A 23,247-nucleotide genomic window follows, 5' to 3' on the forward strand; every position below is an offset into this window, starting at 1 on the left:
CATGCGCGACCCGCGGAATTTTGAATTCATCCTTATTATCTCCTTGTTTCCACGGATTCTGATAATTTCTCATCGAGACCGTCTACGGAATATCACTGTTTCTAAGCAGCTCATCGCATATAAAGTAAGTACAATGAATATCTCTAACAATAAATAATTATATTTTATTTAAATTCAGAGATTAATTAGATATCTATTTCAATAATTTTGATATTTATATTAAATAATTTTAATATTATTTTTATACAAGTAATCAAAAATTTTGATAAATATATAATTTATACAAATATATAATATATTGTATATATAATTTTTAGTAATTTAAAAATTGAAACATACTAAAATTTACATATTTATATTAAAAATTCTTTAATATAAATTATAAATATTTAAACGTATATAATAACAAAATATATAAAAAAATTATTTAATAACTTTTATTATTCTTTATAAAATCACTATCAAAATATATTAGTATAATAAAATTTCCCTTGAGATACTTTGTTATGTAGTCACTTAATATCACTGCATGAATTATGTCTTAGTCAATAGCCTGGCGATGCGATGAACAAGATATTCTCTATTATTTATATATCACATCTGCCCTAATTTTACTGTTTTCTCACATGTTTATTAAAATTTAATAAAATATGGATACTATAAATCTTTTTACAAAATAACATTTCTAGTAATTAATATTAATTTTTTTTAATTAATATTAATTATATTTATTAAATTTCTTATTTTTTTATAAAAATTTCTTTTATAATAAATATTCTCCTATTATTATTAAATTAAAAAAATCTTCAAAAATTTTATTCATAGATAAATTTAAAAAAGTTTCATTAATTTTAAAATCTTAAAAATTTTATATAATAATTTATGTTAAATTTTCGTGTCTACTTAATCTACTTTTTTATACTTAATCTTAAAGTAATCTTAAATCATCTAATTGTTATTATAATTATATCTATAAGTTTCAAAAAAATTTAATAATTTTGAAATTTTTTAAAAATCTTCAAAAATTTTATTTACACAAATTTAAACAAATTATCGCATCTCCGATACGATTTTAAAAATTTCACTTACAATTAAATGTCACACGTTCCATTTGCGAACAAAATTCGGTTCGCTAAAAGCATAATCAAAATCACATTAACCATCCTTCTCAATTAATATTATTTCCCACGATACATATTATGCAAATACACGTTTCCAATTAGTATCTACACACCTGGATGAGCCATACTACATTCCCCATCCCGATCACCGACACGAATATTCAAACGCCCATTTTGCTAAAACGAGGCACCAAAATCTACGACAAGTCGATACCTTTCTACGTGAGATATCCACAAACGTAATCGCCATAATACGCACGCATCTACTGCGCCTATAATTCGCGTGTGCCAAGCTAGCATAAACAGAATCACGCAATTACCAACTGTGTTTCAGCCTATGAAGCGTCCAACGGTATCAGCTGGGTCGATTCGGCAAAAGCGGCTCGAGGAAAGAAAAACGAACGAGAAACTGCTGTTTGAAACTGTTTTTTCCAAGCTATCGCGGAAGATCATCGATCGGCGTGGAATAAACGCGGAATAAAAGTGCGGATCGACGACGTTGGAAATCATCGCCTTGGTAACCACCGACAAAACACACTTGGTCGTGGAGAGTTGGTCGTGGACACATTGCGTGGTCGAGGAACACCACGATATCTCGAGGATTCTCTCTATATATGGATTTTTCGGTCAGATTCGATTCACGTCTAGGAAGACGTTGATCTCTCGACATCGGTTTTTTTCTTCTGTCTGACATGACAATTCTGGAGGAACTCGACTCGAGGCCTCGGGCATTCAGCAGCTGACGGCAACCAGGCGATCGTACATCCGGGGAAAAGCGCTCAACGCTTGGCCAAAGATGGATCCCCGACTCTTCTGGATCGTCTGTTTCGGTTTGATCGCGATCCTCGTTTCGAAAGGTCAGTCTTTTTAAATTAAAATGTAGATTAATTAGAATAGAGTGCTGTTGTATGGTATTTTAGATTGTGGAAAAGTATTAAAAAAAAAAAAAAAAATAGCTTAGAATATAGAATAGTAAAATAATTAATTAAAATAATTTTTGGATATTATTTTGAGTATAAATTAAGTGTAGAATAGTTTTTTGATAAGTATTGTATATTGTATAATATTGTAGATTATGAATTAGTTTCATAAACAAAAATGTAAGACTAATTAGTGTAGAATAATTTTTTGACGTTTATATTAATATTTTGGGTAGATTAATTAATAATAGTTATTATTAACATTTTAGATTGAAAAATAAATTAATTAATATAAAATAATTTTTGGATGTTATAAAGTATTTTAGACTGTGAATCAATTTTTTAAATAAAAATAATTAGCGTAAAATAATACTTATTAAACAAATTTTTTAAACGAAAATAGACTAATTAACGTAAAATATTTTCAGATCTTATATATTTTGAATGTAGATTAATTAGTGTAGACTTAATTAGAGAGTAGTTTTTGAGTGTTGTTTGAATTAGTTTTTTAAACGAAAATGTAGGCTAATTAGTACAGAATTATCAGTGCATAGTTATCAGTGCATAGTGTTTTAGATTGTAGATCATTTTTTTAAACAAAAATGTAATTGAACAAAAATTTAGATTGAATGTTTATTCATGAATATTATCTAATTGATCAAAATATTAAATTTACATTATTTTTTATTTTTTGAAAATAATAAAAAATAGATGCAATAACTTTTTATTAAATTAATACAAATTACACATTCAATTATTCTTATTATTATTCTTATTATATTATTATTATCTTGAAATATAATCATTTATGTACATTAGATATTATGACAAAGTTGTTTTTAACGACTATTAAAATACAAAAAAATAGAAAAATTTATAAAATATTCATTGTAACATTTTGATAATTATATGATAATATATAATTAACTTAAAGTTGTATAAATTCTCTTTTTAATTTGATATTATTCTTTTTAATATTATGATATCTAAAGAGATTATCTATAATTCACTCTCTTTAACTATTTAAATAATTGAATAATAAAATAATAAATTTCTTGCATCAATATAATAAATTTAAAATATATAAAATAATAAATTTTAAATTTTATATCACATCTTCTTTACCAAAAAATATGTTTCTATTAATTATAATTAATAAAAAAAATATCTTGAAAAAAATTTTAGTTTTAAAAAATTAATGAAAAATATCTATTTATATTTGAATATATTGAAGTATCATAATTCCAATTATATAATATTTAATATAATTAAGCCATCATTACATTCTTAACATAATTATGTTCATAAGATATAAATTTGCATAATTATTCATTTATAATAATTAGTAAATATTTATAGATAATTGAACAACTGAATAATAGTAAATTTTATTATTATAGATTTTATTATTGTAGTATCTATTGATTGTGGTTTATTGAATCAAAATGATTTGTTATTTCATTCTAAAGAGTTTAATTTAAAATCAATTTCTATGTATCTTAAATTTTTTATTAAGAATAGATAAATATAATTATTATTAATTTTTCTATATTTTTTATAACATTTAATCACATCTATGATATGAATTTGATTTATTTAATAAAAAAAAAAAAGAAATTTAATTACAAGTCTAACTTTCTGTTCTTCAATAAAAAAGAATCAATAAATACTAATTATGTATAATATTTCAACACTTTGCATTTGACACAGTGAATAGCTAAGACTCTTTTAAGTAGCTACTAAATAAATAAGGCAAGATATTAAAAATTCGTTTGAAGATAGTTGAAGTTAGTTTATGTAGAATTGTGTGTTAGATATACAGCCTCTGGCCACTACTACTGTGTAATAAATTCAAAATCTTCAATATTTCTTTTCTTCCTTTTTTTCATAAAATTGAAATTTAATAACATATAGGTGTAGATATTAATCATTATTTTTGTTTTATAGATTTCATAAAAAAAATTCAATATTTAATATATAATATTATATAATAATGTATTTGATACATATAATAATGTATTTGATCCCCAATACAAGAAAGACTTATTTAAGTTATGTACAATTTATAAAATTTTTAATTAATTTCACTTAATTTAAGAGTATAGATAATAATCTTATAGTAAATATTAAAATATATAAAATATATTTTATGCGAAGGTAATTGTATATATCTAATTGTAATATCTTAAAAAGTTTTTTATTATTTTTGCAAAAATTTTCTAATAAGAAATTTTTTATTACAATAATTAATGACTAATAAATACAAAAGAATGCAAATAATAATAAGTTATTCACAATAATTTTAAATTATGTACAATTGATTGTACATAACTAGAAACAATTTGTTGTAAAAAATTGAAATTTTTGTATATGATCATGGATCAATATTGTAGTTTTATATAATAGATAAAAACAATAAAAAATAGAATGAAGAGGTGGAAGAGACAATGTGATCGTATCTTGAGGTGAATAATCAGAATCCTGAAATCAATGGGATAGCTTTAGAATGTGTTGAATAGTGTTGAATTTACGGTCCTCCTATCTTTCAAAAAAATTCCATGAGAAATTAAAAAAGACGAAGATGGAAAATCTACACGACAGAATCTGAAACGTGAAGATTTCTGAATAAGGAAAAAAATCATCAGTAAAATATTTCATTTCAGATTTTCTCTCAATTTCATAAGTTTTAGATGAAAATTCTCAAGTCTAACATTTTAAATTCTAATATTTAAACTTTTAATATTTGAAAAAATTAATTATAAGGTGAAGAAGAAATTCTTAAGATAGAGAATAATTCGATTGGATTACAATTAGTTTTCAATTGCTCAAAAATTTTTTTTGATTAAAAATCAACATAAATTGAATTCTTTCTTAGTTTTTTACTTTCTATTTTCGCAAATTATACAAAAGATTCAATGAAAAAGTAATATAATTTTATTTCTTCATAAAAAAACGAAATAATTACAGGAAATGATGTATAAGACGAGCATTTATCTAGAAAATTTTATTAAATTACAATTTTTAAATATATATGAGTATATAATAAAATATGCAGTAAAATCCTTTAATATCTTAAAGTACAAGAATCGTTCTATTTTTTCTTCAAATTCCTCGTGTAATAATTTTAGAATTTTTAATATCTTGTCTATGATATTCAAATTCTCGTCTTTCAATCTCAACATAATCTTTAAATATTATAAAAAAAATTTTAGCATATAATTGAAAATAAAAAGTCAAAAAAAATTATTCTTTCTAAATTACAACTTTCTCGAATTAAATTATCTATCATTTGTACTACTTTTTCTTCAAATTTCTCGTAATAATTTTAGAATTTTTAATATCCTGTCTACGATATTTTTATCTTTCAATCTCAACATAATCTTTAAATATTATAAAAAAAATTTTAGCATATAATTGAAAATAAAAAATCAAAAAAATCATTATTTTTAAATTATAATTTTTAATTAAATTATTTATTATTTGAACTTTTACTCCAAATTCCTCATGTATATAATAATTTTAGAAGTTTTAATATCCTACGATAAGTTTAATATTTAAGTTTTAATATCTACGATATTCAAATTCTCATCTTTCAATCTTGTTTCAACACGATTTTGCTTTAAATATAAGAAAAATTTTAGCATGTAATTGAAAATAAAAAGTCTAAAAAGAAAAATCATTATTTAATATTTTTTGATATTAAATTCAATTTGAGAAATATTGAATTGCAAAAATTAAATTGAACAATTTTATCGAAATTAATTATTTATTTTTTTAAAACTTATATATTTATATATTGATCCATTTTTTGAAAAATTATATATTTTAAAACGAAATTTAAAAATTTTTAAAAAGTGGAGTTGAAAATTCTATATTTTGTACATAAAAAATATATGATTTTTTAAAAAATGGAATTAATCAGTTATATAATTAAATATATAAATTTTTATTTTTTAAAAAAATAATTAATTTCGTTGAAATTAATTAATTAATTGAAATTAATTAGTTTGTTTCTTACTTATCCAATATTTTTCAAGTTCATTTAAAATATTAAAGAATCATTTTTTCTCTTTCTTTTTCAAATAAATCATTAAAAAAAATTTTGAAATAAAAAAAAAAATATTAAAAAGTGAAAATATTAAAAAAAAATATTAAAAAGTGAAATACTTCCATAAATAACATATTTCTGAAAATAATATTTCATTTAAAATTCAAATCAAATATTATTTGTAAACATTATTTTATTAAATGCTTAAATCACAAGCAAATTTACTATTTATCAAATAAAAAGTATAATATATATATTATAAAAAATAAAAGATATAAATTTCAACACAAAAATGAAAAATCTTATATTTAATTCTTATAAGTATACATTAATTTTATTTGAAATATAATTTTTTTTGTATTTATAAAAATATTTATAATAATACTTAAAAAAATACTTGAAAAATATTTTTATATGTATCATTTCAAAAAAAAGTTAAGATAGAAATAAAGAAATATTCTATTTTAAAAAATACTTCTCCTAGCTCTGTTAGCAAAAATAGAAAAATATCATATCATTATGAAAATAATAAATTATAAAAATATAATTATTAATTTATATATCATCATCAATGCTCACACGAATTTATTAATATCAAAAATAAATAATAATGATATACATTTTAAACAATTATATAAGACTATACAAATAATATAATTATATGATACATACAATGTATCAATCAATACAATTAAATGTGATTTCTCGTGGCACAAATACAAATATGATGCGAACGAGTTAAAATTTTTTAGATCGCTGGATAATTTACTTTGGCTTTAATGTATTAGGATGGGCCATCGATTGTTTCAAATGCGTCTCGATCGACGGCGACAATAAGCCCTGCGATGATCCGTTTCACAACAACGGAAGCCTCGCCTTCTTAGAGTCACCTTGCTTGGGAGGTCGCAAAGGGCGCGATGGTCTTTTCCCCGCGACTGCGTGCATCAAAATAGCGGGCATATATGGTAAAACTTTCCTCTTTTTTGTAATAACGAGTGGCCCTTAACCCTCTTTCGCTGCTGTCTATTCAACGAATACACTATATGCTTTCCGGTATAGTATCTGCTACTTGTTTACGGAGATTTCACCGGTGGAAAGTTAATACATTGCTCGAAAGAATCAACGGATTCAATCGTGAATGAATAATTTCGAGAAATTTCGCAAAGTGTGTTTGTTAATTAGAGTGTTTCGAAAACGATAAAGATAAGTACTTTATAAACGGTAAAAATTCTATTATAAATTTCTAATAGAAAGAAATTGCTTTTTTTCACAGGTTTTATGTACAATACTTTTTTCTTTTGTTTAATTTTTATTATTTTTATTATATTATTAATTAAAATTAATTAAAATTAATTATAATATTTTTTCTTTAGTCTTATATCATAAATTTATTGTTATTTTAAAATGAATACATAAATATGTAAATTATGAATTGATACCAATGATGAATTTTTTATATTCTATTGCAAATTCCCAATTTAAATTTCTTCCTTTAAAATTATATTTTAAAAAAAACCCATATATATTGAAAATAAATAAAAAAGTTTTAAATGTTCGTATTATCTTGAAAAATTTCTCTAAAATTCAGATTTAAATATTACTACAGAAAACAACTATTGATTACTATTGAAAGTCATAAATAACAAAAAAGAATTTTATTTCTATATTTAACTTTTATATATTGAGATAATTTTGGAAATGTATTAACAAATATATAAAATATTAAAATAATCAGCAGATTAACGTTTAAAATAAATTCAGAAAATTATGTCTATAAAATTTCGAAAATAGAAATCAAGAAAAATATTTTTATTTAAATAATTTTAAAATTATTTTATTTAGCATTATTTAACTGACATTTAATGTCATTATTTATATTATTACTAAATATTATTAATAAATTATAATATTATCATTCATATTATTATATTATTTTATTTTACTTTAATTAAGATTTAATTACATTATTTATATTATTTAAAATTATATTTAAATATATAATGCAGCTACATTAATTTTTTATTAGTAATTAATATTTTTTCCCTGTTACTACTACTTTTAATTAAAAAAAAAAAAAAATACACGAAAACAATATATATAAAATTTCATCTACATAAAGTTTTAAATTCTCTTCCACAGAATACAGAATTAAAACAAAAAGTAAATAAATATATTTGTACAAATATCAACTCAGATAAAATTTCAATCCTTTCACATTTCTTCGGTTTTGCGGCACGTTGAAATATTGTAAATAGAAAAATACATATAAATATTTATAATTAACGTGTTATTTACTAGATGAGTCCGGGATCTCTTTGACGGTGAGAAGCTGCGCGCTGGACAGCGGAACTCTAACGACCGACTCCGAAATCATAAGAATGTCTCATTGTGGAGGGTTCTACTTCGACGACAAGTAAGTATAGAAACATACGAAAAGAAATGTAATTTGAGCTTGTTTTTCTTTGTGCCACAGCGCTAATTGCAAATGCTACATCGTTTGAAAATTGACCCTTATTATAGTTGGCACGAGGTTGTGACGATTGAAAGAAAGAAAGAAAGAAGAAAAAGAAAATATAAGTAGCTACGTCTATATACGTTTATTTTAATTTGAATTGATACGTTTATTGTAATTTGAATTTAATTGATCAATAATCAAATTTGTTTGTCAGAGAGAATACATGTTTCAATTAAAACGAATTTTATTTATATATTGCAATTGCAGAAGAATTTCGAATTTTTTAACTTTGTTTTTAATGTATTGAGAAGTATAATGAAGTAAATCGATTTCTTAATATTTTTTATAAAATAATATTTTGTAATATTATATGAATTCAATGAAATAGGTCAATTTGTAAATATAATAGAATGTTGATTATCCACATTATCCACATGAATTTCAATTATCCACATTTATTAATAATGCAATAATCCATTATCCAAACGCAATAACAAATATGTATTTAATTATATTTATTAACATATTATTATATTATATTAATATATATATTTAAATTACAGTATATCTGAAAATGTTTCTAAGAAATGTATTTTAGATATCTAAAAATGATTAATTTATTTTTTATAATGCATTTCTTTTATGAAATGTTTTCTGATAAACGTCTATTTAAGAATTGTTCAATTTTCAATTATTTCATCACAAATTTGATTCTTCGTGATCGATTATTTAAAAAATTGCTTATCCGAAAAAATTTCTTTTCAATTAATTCTTTAAAACTGTAATATCGTTTTAATAACTTTTAATTCAATTTTAATTGCAAAAAATCAATTAAAATCTAATTAATTATTAGATAGAATGTTTATGAAACATAAGATTTATGAAAATTTCAAAAATATAAAAATTTTTAAAATATTCAAAACACAATATCTATGCATTATATTTATAGAATATAAAGAATACAAATTTTTATAATACATTTTCTTTAGTTATAAAAATTAAATTTTTCATAAATATCTGAATTTTGTTTGTTGTAAATTTTCTAAACAAAATAAAAAATTATTGTTGCAGCAAAATAAAAAATACTAGAAAGAAATAAACAATTTAAGTAGTATTATTAATATTATATTTATCACATTAACCCAATTACACTTTATTTTCATTGTAAAATTTTGTAGATAATTAAATCTTTTAAAAAAAATACATTAATTAACATTAGAGCATTTTAAATGAAAAAAATATTTTTTTTAAAAGCAGTTATTAATAAATATAAATATTATTATTTTTTAAATTATTATTGAAACCAGACTTTTGAAACGATTTCATTTAATTGACCTATTTTTTGAAGTTATGAAAAAATATATTCAGCATAAAATAAAGCTACAATTTAAATCCAACATAATATTTATAACTTTCATAACAATATATTTAATATATAATATTTATAATTAAAAATTAAATTATATATTCATTATATATTTAATATATCATATTATATATTATATTCCAAAAAAATCATTCAAAATTCGATTACAATATAAATTTTTTCTCAAAAGAAATGATTATAGACTTCATATAAATCTTTATAAGCTGCAACAATGAAACTTTTGCTAACGTATAAATATATCCTTAGCTCAAAAAAATAGATTTTCCTAAGTTCGATTAAAATTGCATATTTCATTAATTTTTAGTTAAAAAGTTATTTGAATAAATTGCCAAAATGAAACAAAATTTAATAAAATTCCTATTTCAAACTACATAATTCATTTTTAATAATGTATAAAAATTCTAACAATATATAGAACTTAATGTTCTAACTTTAAATTATGATTTTTAGATATGTTCGAGGTTGTGTACAATCATGCAACGATGCAGATGCCTGCAATGGATCTACGCGGCAAGCAATTTCACTCATACTTTTAACTCTATCGATTTTTCTTAAACTAATTTGCATCACGTGAAACTAAACTAAGTAACATCACGTGTTAAATAAACGATAGACAATTGTATATATACAAAAAAGAAACGATTACCTGTATAATATTAAATTGTCCCAAAAATTCTTTTTGTTATTTGAATAATTTTAATGATCATGACAATCTAATTTATTTTTCATTTATAATTTTTTAAAAATAAAGATATTTTCTTGTTAAATATTTTAAATTCTTTTGTAAAAATTATTAATTAATATTAACAAGTTATAAATTTATCAGATTATAGATTACTTTTATAATTACACGTTAAATGAAATAATGATTTGATGATAAAAAAAATTGATTCTTTCAATGATATTTAAAATTATTATCTCGAATAAATTAACAAATTAGAAGTTTATTAGATTATATATTATTCTTTTACGATTATAATACATCAAATAAAATAATCAAATGAATTGATTATCCATAAAAAAATTTATTATTTTAATAACATTGAAAATCATCTCGAGTATTTCAAATATCTAAGTCAAAATTATTGTGAAAATAGAATAAAATCATTATTATAAATTAAAATGGTGGATGTTTCAGAAAAATTTAATTCTGACATTTTGTATATAAGATATATAAAATTTTATAAATGATAAAATTTTATTAAAATATGTAAGTATGATCCACCTCGATCACTATTTTAGAAAAATGAAATAATGACGGTTTTAAAAAAATAGATAATAATAAAAAAATGAAAAGAAGTTTTGGGGCAATTTAAGAGGAAAACTTCGAATTTAAATCAGTAATTGACCAATTTAGTGGACCAAAGATAAAAGAAAATGTAATATCTCGTGTGAAATATCGAAAGCATTTGTTTACATTCGTTCGTAAATTATTGCATTTATTCAATATATTAAATGAAAATTTAGTATAATAAAAGGAATTTAAAGGTCCAAATATATATGAAGAAAAAATTATTTGATTTATGAAGAGAAAAATATAGAGAATCACTGTTTGATACTATTTGATAGTTTGCAGAATAGAAAGAGCAAGAACTGCCATTATAATTATATAATGTAATTATTGTTTTATTAATATTCATGCATAGAATGTGTCATTTGTGACTATAGTTATTTGCTTAAGAATACAATCGAATTATATATATTACATATATTACATATATGGAATTGTCGCAGATTGTATAGAATATCCAATAAAAGGAATTTTAAATTATAAATTTATGTATAATTTTATTAAAATATTCATAAAACATAAAGAAATATTTATTCTTAAACATAGATAAAAAAATATTTTATTTTAAAAAAAAATTTCGTGATTTTGAAAATTATGAAAATTATATTATCATTATGAAGTATTTTTACAAAAAAATTAAAATTGAAACAATTTACATCCTTAGAAATTTATAATCTCTGCTTTTTAGAAAAATATTTTATTTTATTCAATAATATTATTTAATCTTATATTAATAATTAATTATAAATTAAATATCATTATTTAATTTAAATCTCTTATTTTATTATTAATTTATTAATATTTATTATTAATAAAGAAACTTATATATTTTTTTTTAATTATAAAAAAAATAAATCAGTTAAAATTTCTATGTACAGAAATAAATATATATATAATATATAATAAATATACTATTAAATTTGCAAATATTAAAAAAAAAAATTAATAGTCTATACTAACCTAAATCCAAATTTTAAATGACATCATAACGAAATTAAATTAAACAAAAAGAAAACAAGAATGATATTCAAAGAAGAAGTTAGCATTCTATTTTCACTCCAAACTTTGTATTTTTTCTTTTCAGTTCAAAGTCGAGTTCAGAGTAAATTCAAGAGTATAAAGACGCTCGTTTTAATTGATCTTTGCTATATGTACGTTGAAAAAATGTCACGAAATCTGCAAGAAATCAAAAGAAAGAAAAAAAAAAAACAAAAAACTCGAGAATAAAAATTCTCTGAATTTATCCAAAATCGAATTATTCTTAGAGAGTGCATGAAGTACAAAATTCGATTCGATGTGAAACGTGACAGGAAAATCAAAGAAATTTGATAGAAGCTATGTAAATGAGATAGGAATTATCTCAAAAAATGAAAAATCGTATGTCAAATGTAACCCAAGAATTCGTCGAGTTTTTCTCGCGAATTACTTGCTGGCTATGGGAGACCATCGAAAAGTTATTCGACATCATTTTCGATTTCTTGGCAAGGATAATCGAGCTGATACTAGCGGTGATGAACCTGATTTTCCAGGTGATCTGTTTCCTAAGGGACCTAGGCATCGAATCCATGCAAACATTCGTGAACGTCTTTCGAGGGATTGTTAGAGTCATTAGCAATATCACTTGCGAAGAAGTCGAGGATTTTGCCTCTGCCTGCATTGTTGTTTTGCTTTGGATCGCGGCATTTAAGATCGCCAAGAATTTAATAAAAGTAGGAATATTACATATTTGAAAATTTTTTATTTATCATTTTCAGAATTTTTATTAATATTTTTTTATTTTTTAATATTTCGAGAGTTATATTCTAATTATAATTTTAATAACCTATAAAATATCGAATAAAATAATTATATCTGACGTATTTTCTTATAACTTTAACGTTTGATTTAAACAAATTATTCCAATAACCGGTTTTCTCAATTATTTTGAAGACTTTAATATATATTTATCTGATGATGAATTACATTCTTCATGTTTATCGAATGTTCTTCTCATTTTCATTATCATGTTTTATATATGATTTTTCATTTTAATTAATAAATGTACAGTGCCACATAAAAATATTGAGATATTAATTTCTCCAATAACGTTTTTCTCTAAAAAGATTGATAAAAAAAAAAAGATTACAAATAAGATATCAAATTGTATGATTATTTATATTGTAAAATAATATTCCAATATACTTAATTTCGTTAAAAACAATGTTTTTTATGTATTTTTGTAAATGTAATTTTTATGTATTTTTTATTATTTATTTTTATAATACAGCTATCTAATAATAATAAAAATATATTTATACTTTGATATATTTTATCATATATTTAATTTTAATAAAAAATTAAAAAGAAACTCTTACATTTTAGAGATTTGCGAAAAACGTTACTGAAAAAATTGGAATGCCTCAATACATTTGTTTTGCACTTTATATATATAAAATTTTGAACTTTAACACTTTGAAAGCTTAAAGGATCGTTCATTACAACGGTCTACTGTACACTAATCAAAATTGTTATTGATTCACATGATAGTTCCAATGTCATACATATCTCCCAGAACTCTCGAATAGCTGCGTTCCTTAACCCAGGAAACCCGGATTCGAATGAACTAGAGCTAGGAGTTTGTCCGGCGCAAAGAAGAACAGGGAGAAGGATGAATCGACGTTATGGCAAACGACCTCGAGGTGATCCTATACTCGACGATTAGAATAAAAGAAATTACAAGGTAAAGATTTAGAAAAAAAGAAAAAAAAAAAATTAAATAAATTTTAATGTAGAATCGTGCATTGATAAATTATATTAAAATAATTTTTTTTTATATCAAAAAATTTACTTTTTTTGTTATATTAACATTGTTAGAAAACGTAAAAATTAATTTTATGTTAATAAATTAAATTATTATCTCACAGATTTAAAAAGGAGTGATTATCATCTAACACATGCAGTGAATAAAATCTATACCAAGAAAGCTATAAAAAATAAAATATATATTTCCTTATAAATATTATTTCTTATATTTATCATTACATCATACACTTTTCATTCGTAAAAATTGGTACAGAATTCTGACGGACGCTGCCAGAAAAGTTAAGTTCTCTATTTACAAAAATATTTTGTATAAAATAACAATGTGTAAACTCGTATATCAAATACAAAATTACACTTTGTAATTTGTGTTCTATTATATATACATAATTAAATATAAATCTTTAACAAATATCAATTTGTAAAAGAGAGATATATAAAAAAAATTTTCATTACAAATTATTTTCTATTTCTTTTGTTGAATAAAAAAATATATTCATAATAGTTTATCTCTTCTTTTACACATTGATAGATAAAGTCTCGCTAGTAATCTATCGCTTGTTCGATAACTGCAAAAACGCAATTTGATTATAAATAATTTCGTCGAAATTCTTTTGTAACGAGATTAGATAATACTTTGCTTACGTCAATTTATCCTAATTCAATTTTAACGATATTTTTAAATAATAGTATTAATTTAATAGTATTAATTTAGTTTTTTCAGTCATTTACAACAGTAATAACCAATTTATGTTCTGGCCAAGAAAATGTCTTTGGCAACTGAATCTATAATATAAATAAAAAATAAGTAACTTTAATTATAATATATATATTATATATATATAAAAATATTTTGATACATTATTTTACTAAATTAGTATTATTAATTACCTGATTTGGTGAATTTAAAATTTGAAACTCTTGAGCCATCTTTTCAGATAAATCTTCTGGAAGCAGAACTTGTAACCATGGTCCTTGAACTACATATGGTTTTTCCCTAGAAACTAGAGTTCCAGTAACTGAAGGTGCAACTATTGTAATTGCAGTATGAGATAATATTGATTTAAATGTAAAATGCCTTCCATGCATGACTCGGCCTCTATACAAAAAATCATATTTACATAAATATATATATATATATATATATGATAATAAGATTATTGAAATAATATTAAAAAATATTTACTTTATTGCTAATGGTAATAAAGATCCAGCTTCAAGATTAAAAGTCAAATGAAGACCTGGTAAAACTTTAATAAAATTTTCATTTGGTAAGTTTGTATCTTGTTCACAAGGAGACAATCTTTCCGATTTTATTATTGGTTTTATATCTTCATCTTCCTCATCTGATTCGTTTCTTGTCTCTCTATATTTTTCTGTACTCTTATCATTATTTACTTGGACCCACCTATAAATTATGTATAATATTTAATATAATAAATATTTTATATTTTAATTTTTCATGAATTTTTAAATGAATGAAAGACATTTACCAACATTTTGCAGATACACCACTTAAATTAGAACCCTCTTTTTCTATACCAGTTTGTATTTTTTCTGCTATAGAAGGATCATCTTCCATAATAGAATACATTCTTCTCATGTCTGTCACTAACCATGGTCCACAACCACGACTAGATTTTAATAAATTTACAAGACCTAGACCATTCCAGTGTTGTGCAGCTTGTAGTTCTTCAGAAGTAACTCCTACAATTTGAACAAATGAAACCTGTAACATTGTACATGGACCATTAAAAATATTTTATTCTGATTTCATTATTTGAAAATTAAGTGACTTTTATTCAAAATTAATATTAAAAGAACTTACATCTCCATGTGGTGTAGATATGGATGCTGGTAACTGTGGATCTTTGCCCATTAAAATTTGTGTAATACGACCATTGCCATTATCCAGAGGTGCATGCCACGAGACATGGTCTCCCGGCAACAGCATGTTACCAGAATTAAAAACATATTTTGCTAATTGTTGCATTACATTTGCTGGCCAAGTGGGAGGAGTCATTTCATTTCTTTCTCTGACTAATCTAAAGGTTAATTCAAATCCAAAGCCACTAGCACGACCGGGACCACTTTTTGGATGTATTCGTCCATCTCCATGTAAATCCGATAAACCCAAACTTTAATTAAGAAATTTTATTATGATATTGTTCTAAGAAGAAAATAACTAAAGTAAAATATTAAAAATTTAAAATTAAAGAATGATAATAAATAATTGAAATATTGAGATTCTTGCTAGATAGACAAACAAAGACTTTTGATAGAACCAAAATAATTCTAAACTCTCTAATCTACAAAAAATAGATTTAATCAATGATGAAACATATTTAGATATGACAGACAGAAAAAGGTAAAATCCACGAATCTATTTCCGATGCGTCGCGCTTCAAACAACTTTATCTTCCTGTACCCTATACTTTCTATATATAGAAAAAGAGGGAACTATTGGAACAGCTGCTTCAGACTGAAGAAGGAAGGGTCACCCATTGAAAATGAGAAAAAACAAATGAACACCCTTTCGCGGTAGACCATTCGTCATTCGGCGCCTAGTTTTTAATGAGGAATTCCTGAAACGAGCATTCATTTATCTTTCCACAATGTGAATTGTTAAATACAGCAAGTTGTATACTATATTTTAATAATTTTTAATAACTTAGATTAATTAAATAACATAATAATACAACAAAAAAGATATTATTTTAAATTTTTATCGAAATATATGAGAAAGTAATAAAAAACCGCTAATATTTTTGAAGATCATGTTTAATATAGATTTAATGTATCAAAACGATAAATGAAATTCCCGAATGACAGAAATGGATGCCGCATACACGTGTCATCAAGGGTGTGTCGGAAAAATAACATGCGTTCACATCACAGAGGCACACTCCTACTACACAACAGTGACACTGACGAATACCCGACTTCCCGTTTTTTTTTAACACTCTGATTCTTCCTTCTTCACCATGCTACAGAAAAAAAAACGTTTTTTTTTTTGAATGAATGATGCGAAGTAGTATTTCACTTCAACGATCATAGTAAGAAATCATTAATAGATCATTATTAAAAATTTATATTACAAACTTATACAAAGTACAAACAATAAATATAAAAATAATCATTATATAAACAATTATAATAATGATTTGTTAAGCATTTTATATTTTTAAAATTTTAAAATATAGAATATTTTCATAAATAAATATTATAGACAATTAAATAAGAATATTTAGAAATGATAAAACTCACCTAATATAATGCCAATGTGGTGGTATGCCTAATTCCGGACAACCTGAATTTTCATACATACTTATGTAGTCTAGAGGATCCGGACCTCCCAACCTAAGGTGCATAGAAAATCTCAGTTATTTGGTTTTACATCCGGTTAAATTCACGTACGACTAAGGGTGGCTAAATATAAATCGTCCTTTCTTCTGTATAAGAGTTCCATACTTAAACTTAATAGAAACCACCTTTTCGATATAGAACTTTACAATATCGTATCAATCAAAAAATATGTAAATTATTTATGAAAAATTATAAATATATATTCAATGAATAATTAAAATATTATTTAATAATATAATGATATTTTTTAAGATAAATACATATTTAATTCAAAAAAAATTCTATAAAAAAATATAAAAGAACATATTAAATGTAATGATTTCTTTCTAATAAATATTAATAATTATTTTTTATTTAATATATTTAATATCAATAATTATTATTCATTTTTATTATTTATATAATTATATATTATTACAAGAATTTTATGCAGAAAAATTATAACATAAAATGAATTAAATATAATCAAAATAAAATAAAATTGATATAAATTTTTAATTTTAATTATTTAATTTTATTTTAAAAATCAAATAATTTTTTAATTTTTCTAATTTTTAATAAAACATGAATATTAAAAATTGATATGTATGATAGCTAAGAAATAATTAAGAAATAAAATAATAATTTTTAATAAATCTACACTTTAAAAATACATAAGTAAATAATTTCTAAAATATTTTCAAAATTGTATAATATAAAAAATAAATTAAAATGTGTAATTAATTAAAAATGCAAATATTAATATTTCTATTTTATCTAATATTTTTTTTCTCATTCTAACATAAACAGCATGCGATTTAAATCTCACATATTCTAGCGCTAAGAAATCACTTTTTGTTGCTACGCGTTAAAATGCAGAATTCTTACCAGTACTTTACAACTGCAGTGACAGTGAGCGGATTGCTTTGGTCCGGATAGATCTCTTTACAAAGATTGTGAAGAGCGTCAAGGCCCAGAGCTCGTGCCGTCGGTACCTGGATCGGTTGTCCCGGTGGAAAACTTCGGCAAAATTCCTCCCTTTCGCGCATATTTCCGTACATATACGCAGATTTCAAACCACAAAGTATATTGCTTTGAAAATATTAAGGATATATGATACACGATCACTTTGTTTACTCTCTTACAACCACTATGTATACTTTCCACTAAGCACGAAACATACGTCTCTGATTCCTGACAAAACTAAATTCTTTTAGAGCGGACGATCGAGTAATTCCGAAATCACTGCGCGTCTTTAAAAGTCACTTTAGGCAATAACAGAAGATACTTTATCATTGGTTCTTATAAGTCGAAGCGTCTTTCTATTGGATCATTCCGATGGAGTTAAATTACTCTTCGACCAATTGAATAATTCCTATACACAACTACATTTTCTATATGATTCTGTAGACAATACATCATATATGATTGAAAATGCATTCTATCTATATGTCTCGTAAACTTTGAATATCAGAAGTTAAGCGTTTAAACATGTCAGACTCGGCAAGATGAGGTTACAATACGCGGTTTTATTTCTTCTTTATCTTTTGCGGAATTTACAAATATGTTCAACAATTATGGTAATAAATAATACTACGGATTCTCAACAAGAATACAGACCTGAAGGTCCATTAGTAATGTGTAAATTTTTGTGAGTATTCACAAATTTAATCATATTTATTGATTAAAAGTTATTTTAAATAATGAATAGATTACTGTTTTTTTTTTGTTTCAATAAATTATTTATTTTTATAGCATGAATGTACATTTTACAGGCCAAAAGAATTTATAGAATGTGAAGAACCAATTGATCACAAAGGTAATAAAACTGCTAAAGAAGAAACTGGATTTGGTTGTGTAAAGGTATAACATTGTATGTTATAAATATAAATATTTTATCAAAACAGTAATTTTTTAAATATTTTATTTTTAGTTTGGAGGCTCCAGATATGAAGATGTTGAAAAAACTAAAGTATCATGTACTGTGTTGCCATATATAGAGTGTTATGGACCTAGAACATTTAATCGTGAAGGAGTTCCTTGCATAAAATATAGTGACCATTATTTTGCTACTACTTTATTGTACAGTATTCTGTTAGGTTTTTTGGGTATGGATCGATTTTGTTTAGGACAAACTGGTACTGCTGTTGGCAAACTATTGACGTTAGGAGGAGTAGGAGTATGGTGGATTTTTGATGTCATTCTATTAGTCACAGGTTCTTTACAACCTGAAGATGGCAGCAATTGGAATCCTTATGTATAGTACATCAAACGTGGATACATTCCAGAAATGTAAAGTAACATTTAAGTATTTTGTATGTTACTTTTTTTAAATCAATATTTAATAATAATTTAATAATTTCGAATTTATAAGATTATTAGCGTAATATCTTTTATAAAAACAAATTTATATTTACTTGTGTATATATATATATATATATATATATATATATATGTATACATATATATATCTTAATATGTAAATAAATATTCCTACAAGAGAAGTTGTTTTTAAATATTAATAGTTTCTATTTTCTCTTTTTATTAAAAACATTTTTTTAGAAAGATTAAATGTTTTGATAGTTATCTAAAAAAGATTAAAGTATAAATATATTTTAATATTTATCTATTATAATTCATAATCATCTGGATGGTACAATTCACTGAGTAATCTGTAAATATATGATGGTGCATTTCCACCCCTAAAATAAAAATTGTTAATATTGTAAATATTGTTACATATTGATTTTATGAAATTAAGTAATATAAAGAATAAAAATCTTTAAATCATTAATCTTACGTGTTTGAAATAAATAATGTAACTAATTCTGGTGGCACATAATCAAAAACTGGGTTATATACATGAATTCTTTCTAATAAAGTTAAATTTGCATCATCAATTACACCTTCTAATGGTGAAACATGTTTGTTAAAACCATCTTGTTCATGAGAATATAGATACAGCGGAGAAAGTTTATACAATGGTAATAAAACCATTACTGGGACAGAATAATGTTTTGCAGCTTGAGCAACTGTGTGTGAACCCGAAATCGCTCTCAATCCTCCATTTGCCATAACAGTATGTGTAGTAATTATTACTTTATTTACACGTGACATCATTGCAAAAATTGCTACATCTGATATTAAAGTAGTTTTAATTTTTGCTTTTGCAAGATTTACTGCCATTTCATGGCCCTATAAGTCATAAAAATATATTTATATACTTAAAAAAATTAAATAAAAATCAAATATAAATTATTTAGAAATTTATATATATATATATATATATATATATATATATATATTTTTTTTTTAATTTTATATATATTTAAATAACGTACACTTAATGATGGTCCCCCTTCAGCTACTATAACTTCAAAAGCTCTTGTTTCAGCAGCTCTTTTGAAAAACTCTTCTACTAATTTTGATGTACCGATTGTCATAATAATTTCATTAGAATGAATGTGTTCAGAAGCTTGCTGTGTAATATTTTCTGCACTGAAATACATATTTTAACATAGTATAATACAGAACTCTTTGTACTTTCATTTCTTATTAGAACTAACCAGGTTTCCAACTCAACTTCAAATTCATTAATGTGTTCTATAATAGCTGATTTTAAAGAAGGTACAGAAATATTGAAATCAACTTGTTGATCACCTTCAGCAGTGAGAATTTTATGTAAAGATTCTTGTGGATCTGTTTCATCATTTTTATTTTTTAATTCAGAAGTATACTCTTCTCTAATTATTTGTAATATTCTTCGAACCATATTTCCAATAGAAAATTCAAGAGGATTAGCTTCTACTAAATACTTTCCATTTGTTCTAATTATACTCATCAAATTTCTAAAATAAATAATTATTTTTTGTTATATTCTTATTTTTAGTAAAATTTATATATGTATATATATTTAAAAAACACAAATAAAATATCTAATTATTATTATTTATTGTAAATTCTAATCTAATTTTTAGTATTTTAATTTTTAAGAAAAATTTAAATTTAATTTTTTAAAAAAATTATTATCTATTTTTAATAATCAATTACTAATTATATACATAAAAAAAAATATATTTTTTCTAATAATCGATTATTGATTATTGTGACTATGTATGCAGCAATTACATATACATTATATAATACTATCAATAGATATTAATATTTATTGAAATTTATATTCTTTTTATTAGTGTTTCTTAAATTTATGTTAAGTTCTATTAAATAAAAAAAAATATAATTACTCTGCAGTAGTCCATTCTGCATTATTTATAATTTCTTTTAAAGCCAATACAGTAGCAACTACGATATTATATATACCTTTAATATCACTGAAACATTATAAATAATATAAATATAATACATTATAAATAATTCATTTTACTTAGGTTAGATTATTTACAATTCTCACCCGTAATGAATGTCATCTATTAATTTTAACATTTTTTCATTAATTTCTTTATCTTTTATGCTAACCATTTCGATCAAAAAGTTATTAGAGATTTTTCTTAAATATTATTCTTTTTATAAAATATATATGAAAGATCGAAACATTTCTACTAATATTATTAAAATTATCGACATTAAAATACCAGCTGTTAGAAGACTAGACCAACGATTGGTTCTGCTTTACTCTCCTTGTTATCCTATTCTGTTGCATTGCACGTGTATTTTAATCGCGTGACATGTGCACTATACGTTTGATTTTTGATCTTCAACATTTATAACGTTATATTATTATAAATACTTTAAATAATATTTGATAATTTATCGATATTAATTTACATTTAAAATACTGCAATTATGGCTCGTATTGGGGATGTTGTAAGTATAATAAATGATTTTATATATTTTTTCATATGAAAATGATCCTTAACCTACCATGTATATCTTTCCGCCTGAAAATTACCGCAAATTTGATTGATTGAAATTAAAGAATTAAAAACTTTACTTCAAATATAAGGTATGTTTAATAATTATTATATTATTGTAGCAAACAATTCTTAACTTTAATTCATTAAAGTATTTAATATTTAATTATTATTTCTTTTTGTTTATTTCTAGTTTATTTTGATATTGATATATTTATTAATTTAAAATCATTTATTATGATTTCAAGACTGCAGATCAATTGATAGCTGGTACTAATGTATTGTCTAGACCTGCAGAAGAATTTGATAATGATGTAAGTTATAAATAAAACCAAGAAAAATAAATTTATTAAGATAATAATTATAATAATTTTTTTTATTTAGCCTTCTGTTGAAGCAATGTGGGCAATGAAAGCTATGGAACATGCTGAAGTATACTTTAATGTAAAAAATATTTTAATAAAATTGATTTAATGTTACTTGAAAAAGTATATAAAATTTTAAATTAAAAATTTTTTATTTTAGATATTATGCTCAGTTGATCCGAAATTTCTAAAACTGACACCTCATGATGAACAAATATATAAAACTTTTCGTGATGTTTTCCCTGATCTCAAACTAGATAAAATAAATGAAGATGAATTAAAGTCATCCGAAGGGAAAATAAAATGGAGACCATTCTGTGAACAATTTAAAGGACTTGTTGAAGATTACAGTTTTGGTACATTATTAAGAGCAGATTGTGAAGGAGATTATTCAGAAGAAAATAGTATACTCACAACTAGAATACAATTTTATGCTATTGAACTTGCCAGAAATAGAGAGGGATTCAATGATGGTATTAGGCAAAAATATAAACCAAAGCGGACTACAGAAAAATCATAAATTATGATAAATATTAATATTCTAATAATTCTATATTATATATTATTTGAATAGTGTAATTTTTCATCTACAATTTTTTACAATTTATAAAATCTTATAAAATGTTATTTATAATGAACAATATC

The 23,247-nt window shown here is 22.8% G+C and overlaps 6 protein-coding genes across 6 annotated transcripts; 4 read left to right on the plus strand and 2 right to left on the minus strand.

Moving 5' to 3' along the window:
- The first annotated feature begins 1 nt into the window (after position 1).
- LOC122715607 lies at positions 2 to 10,592 on the plus strand. The gene is made up of 5 exons (XM_043937908.1): positions 2 to 124; positions 1,456 to 1,978; positions 6,878 to 7,054; positions 8,388 to 8,502; positions 10,382 to 10,592. Exons 2-5 carry the CDS (start codon positions 1,918 to 1,920, stop codon positions 10,503 to 10,505), a joined length of 477 nt encoding a protein of 158 aa, XP_043793843.1. The 5' UTR covers positions 2 to 124; positions 1,456 to 1,917; the 3' UTR covers positions 10,506 to 10,592.
- Positions 10,593 to 12,589: 1,997 nt separating this feature from the next.
- On the plus strand, positions 12,590 to 13,923 carry LOC122715666. The gene is made up of 2 exons (XM_043938026.1): positions 12,590 to 12,931; positions 13,774 to 13,923. Exons 1-2 carry the CDS (start codon positions 12,590 to 12,592, stop codon positions 13,921 to 13,923), a joined length of 492 nt encoding a protein of 163 aa, XP_043793961.1.
- A 216-nt stretch (positions 13,924 to 14,139) lies between these two features.
- On the minus strand, positions 14,140 to 18,714 carry LOC122715623 (suppressor of fused homolog). Its single transcript, XM_043937943.1, has 7 exons — positions 18,255 to 18,714; positions 17,289 to 17,381; positions 15,850 to 16,159; positions 15,515 to 15,750; positions 15,208 to 15,429; positions 14,913 to 15,120; positions 14,140 to 14,807 (listed from the first exon to the last, which is right to left on the minus strand). Exons 1-7 carry the CDS (start codon positions 18,425 to 18,427, stop codon positions 14,742 to 14,744), a joined length of 1,308 nt encoding a protein of 435 aa, XP_043793878.1. The 5' UTR covers positions 18,428 to 18,714; the 3' UTR covers positions 14,140 to 14,741.
- A 115-nt stretch (positions 18,715 to 18,829) lies between these two features.
- LOC122715654 (TM2 domain-containing protein CG11103) lies at positions 18,830 to 19,788 on the plus strand. Its single transcript, XM_043937999.1, has 3 exons — positions 18,830 to 19,017; positions 19,142 to 19,229; positions 19,300 to 19,788. The coding sequence occupies exons 1-3, from the start codon at positions 18,875 to 18,877 to the stop codon at positions 19,627 to 19,629; spliced, it is 561 nt and encodes a 186-aa protein (XP_043793934.1). The 5' UTR covers positions 18,830 to 18,874; the 3' UTR covers positions 19,630 to 19,788.
- A 107-nt stretch (positions 19,789 to 19,895) lies between these two features.
- LOC122715599 (translation initiation factor eIF-2B subunit beta) lies at positions 19,896 to 21,989 on the minus strand. Its single transcript, XM_043937897.1, has 6 exons — positions 21,778 to 21,989; positions 21,611 to 21,697; positions 20,933 to 21,214; positions 20,708 to 20,864; positions 20,167 to 20,561; positions 19,896 to 20,068 (listed from the first exon to the last, which is right to left on the minus strand). Exons 1-6 carry the CDS (start codon positions 21,843 to 21,845, stop codon positions 19,996 to 19,998), a joined length of 1,062 nt encoding a protein of 353 aa, XP_043793832.1. The 5' UTR covers positions 21,846 to 21,989; the 3' UTR covers positions 19,896 to 19,995.
- A 34-nt stretch (positions 21,990 to 22,023) lies between these two features.
- Positions 22,024 to 23,234, plus strand: LOC122715600 (protein PBDC1). The gene is made up of 4 exons (XM_043937898.1): positions 22,024 to 22,190; positions 22,486 to 22,551; positions 22,622 to 22,681; positions 22,763 to 23,234. Exons 1-4 carry the CDS (start codon positions 22,170 to 22,172, stop codon positions 23,120 to 23,122), a joined length of 507 nt encoding a protein of 168 aa, XP_043793833.1. The 5' UTR covers positions 22,024 to 22,169; the 3' UTR covers positions 23,123 to 23,234.
- The last annotated feature ends 13 nt before the right edge of the window (positions 23,235 to 23,247 follow it).

This window comes from Apis laboriosa, unplaced genomic scaffold (genome assembly GCF_014066325.1).
Source record: "Apis laboriosa isolate Shangri-la unplaced genomic scaffold, ASM1406632v1 scaffold39_cov144, whole genome shotgun sequence".
Taxonomy (NCBI): Eukaryota; Metazoa; Arthropoda; class Insecta; order Hymenoptera; family Apidae; genus Apis; species Apis laboriosa.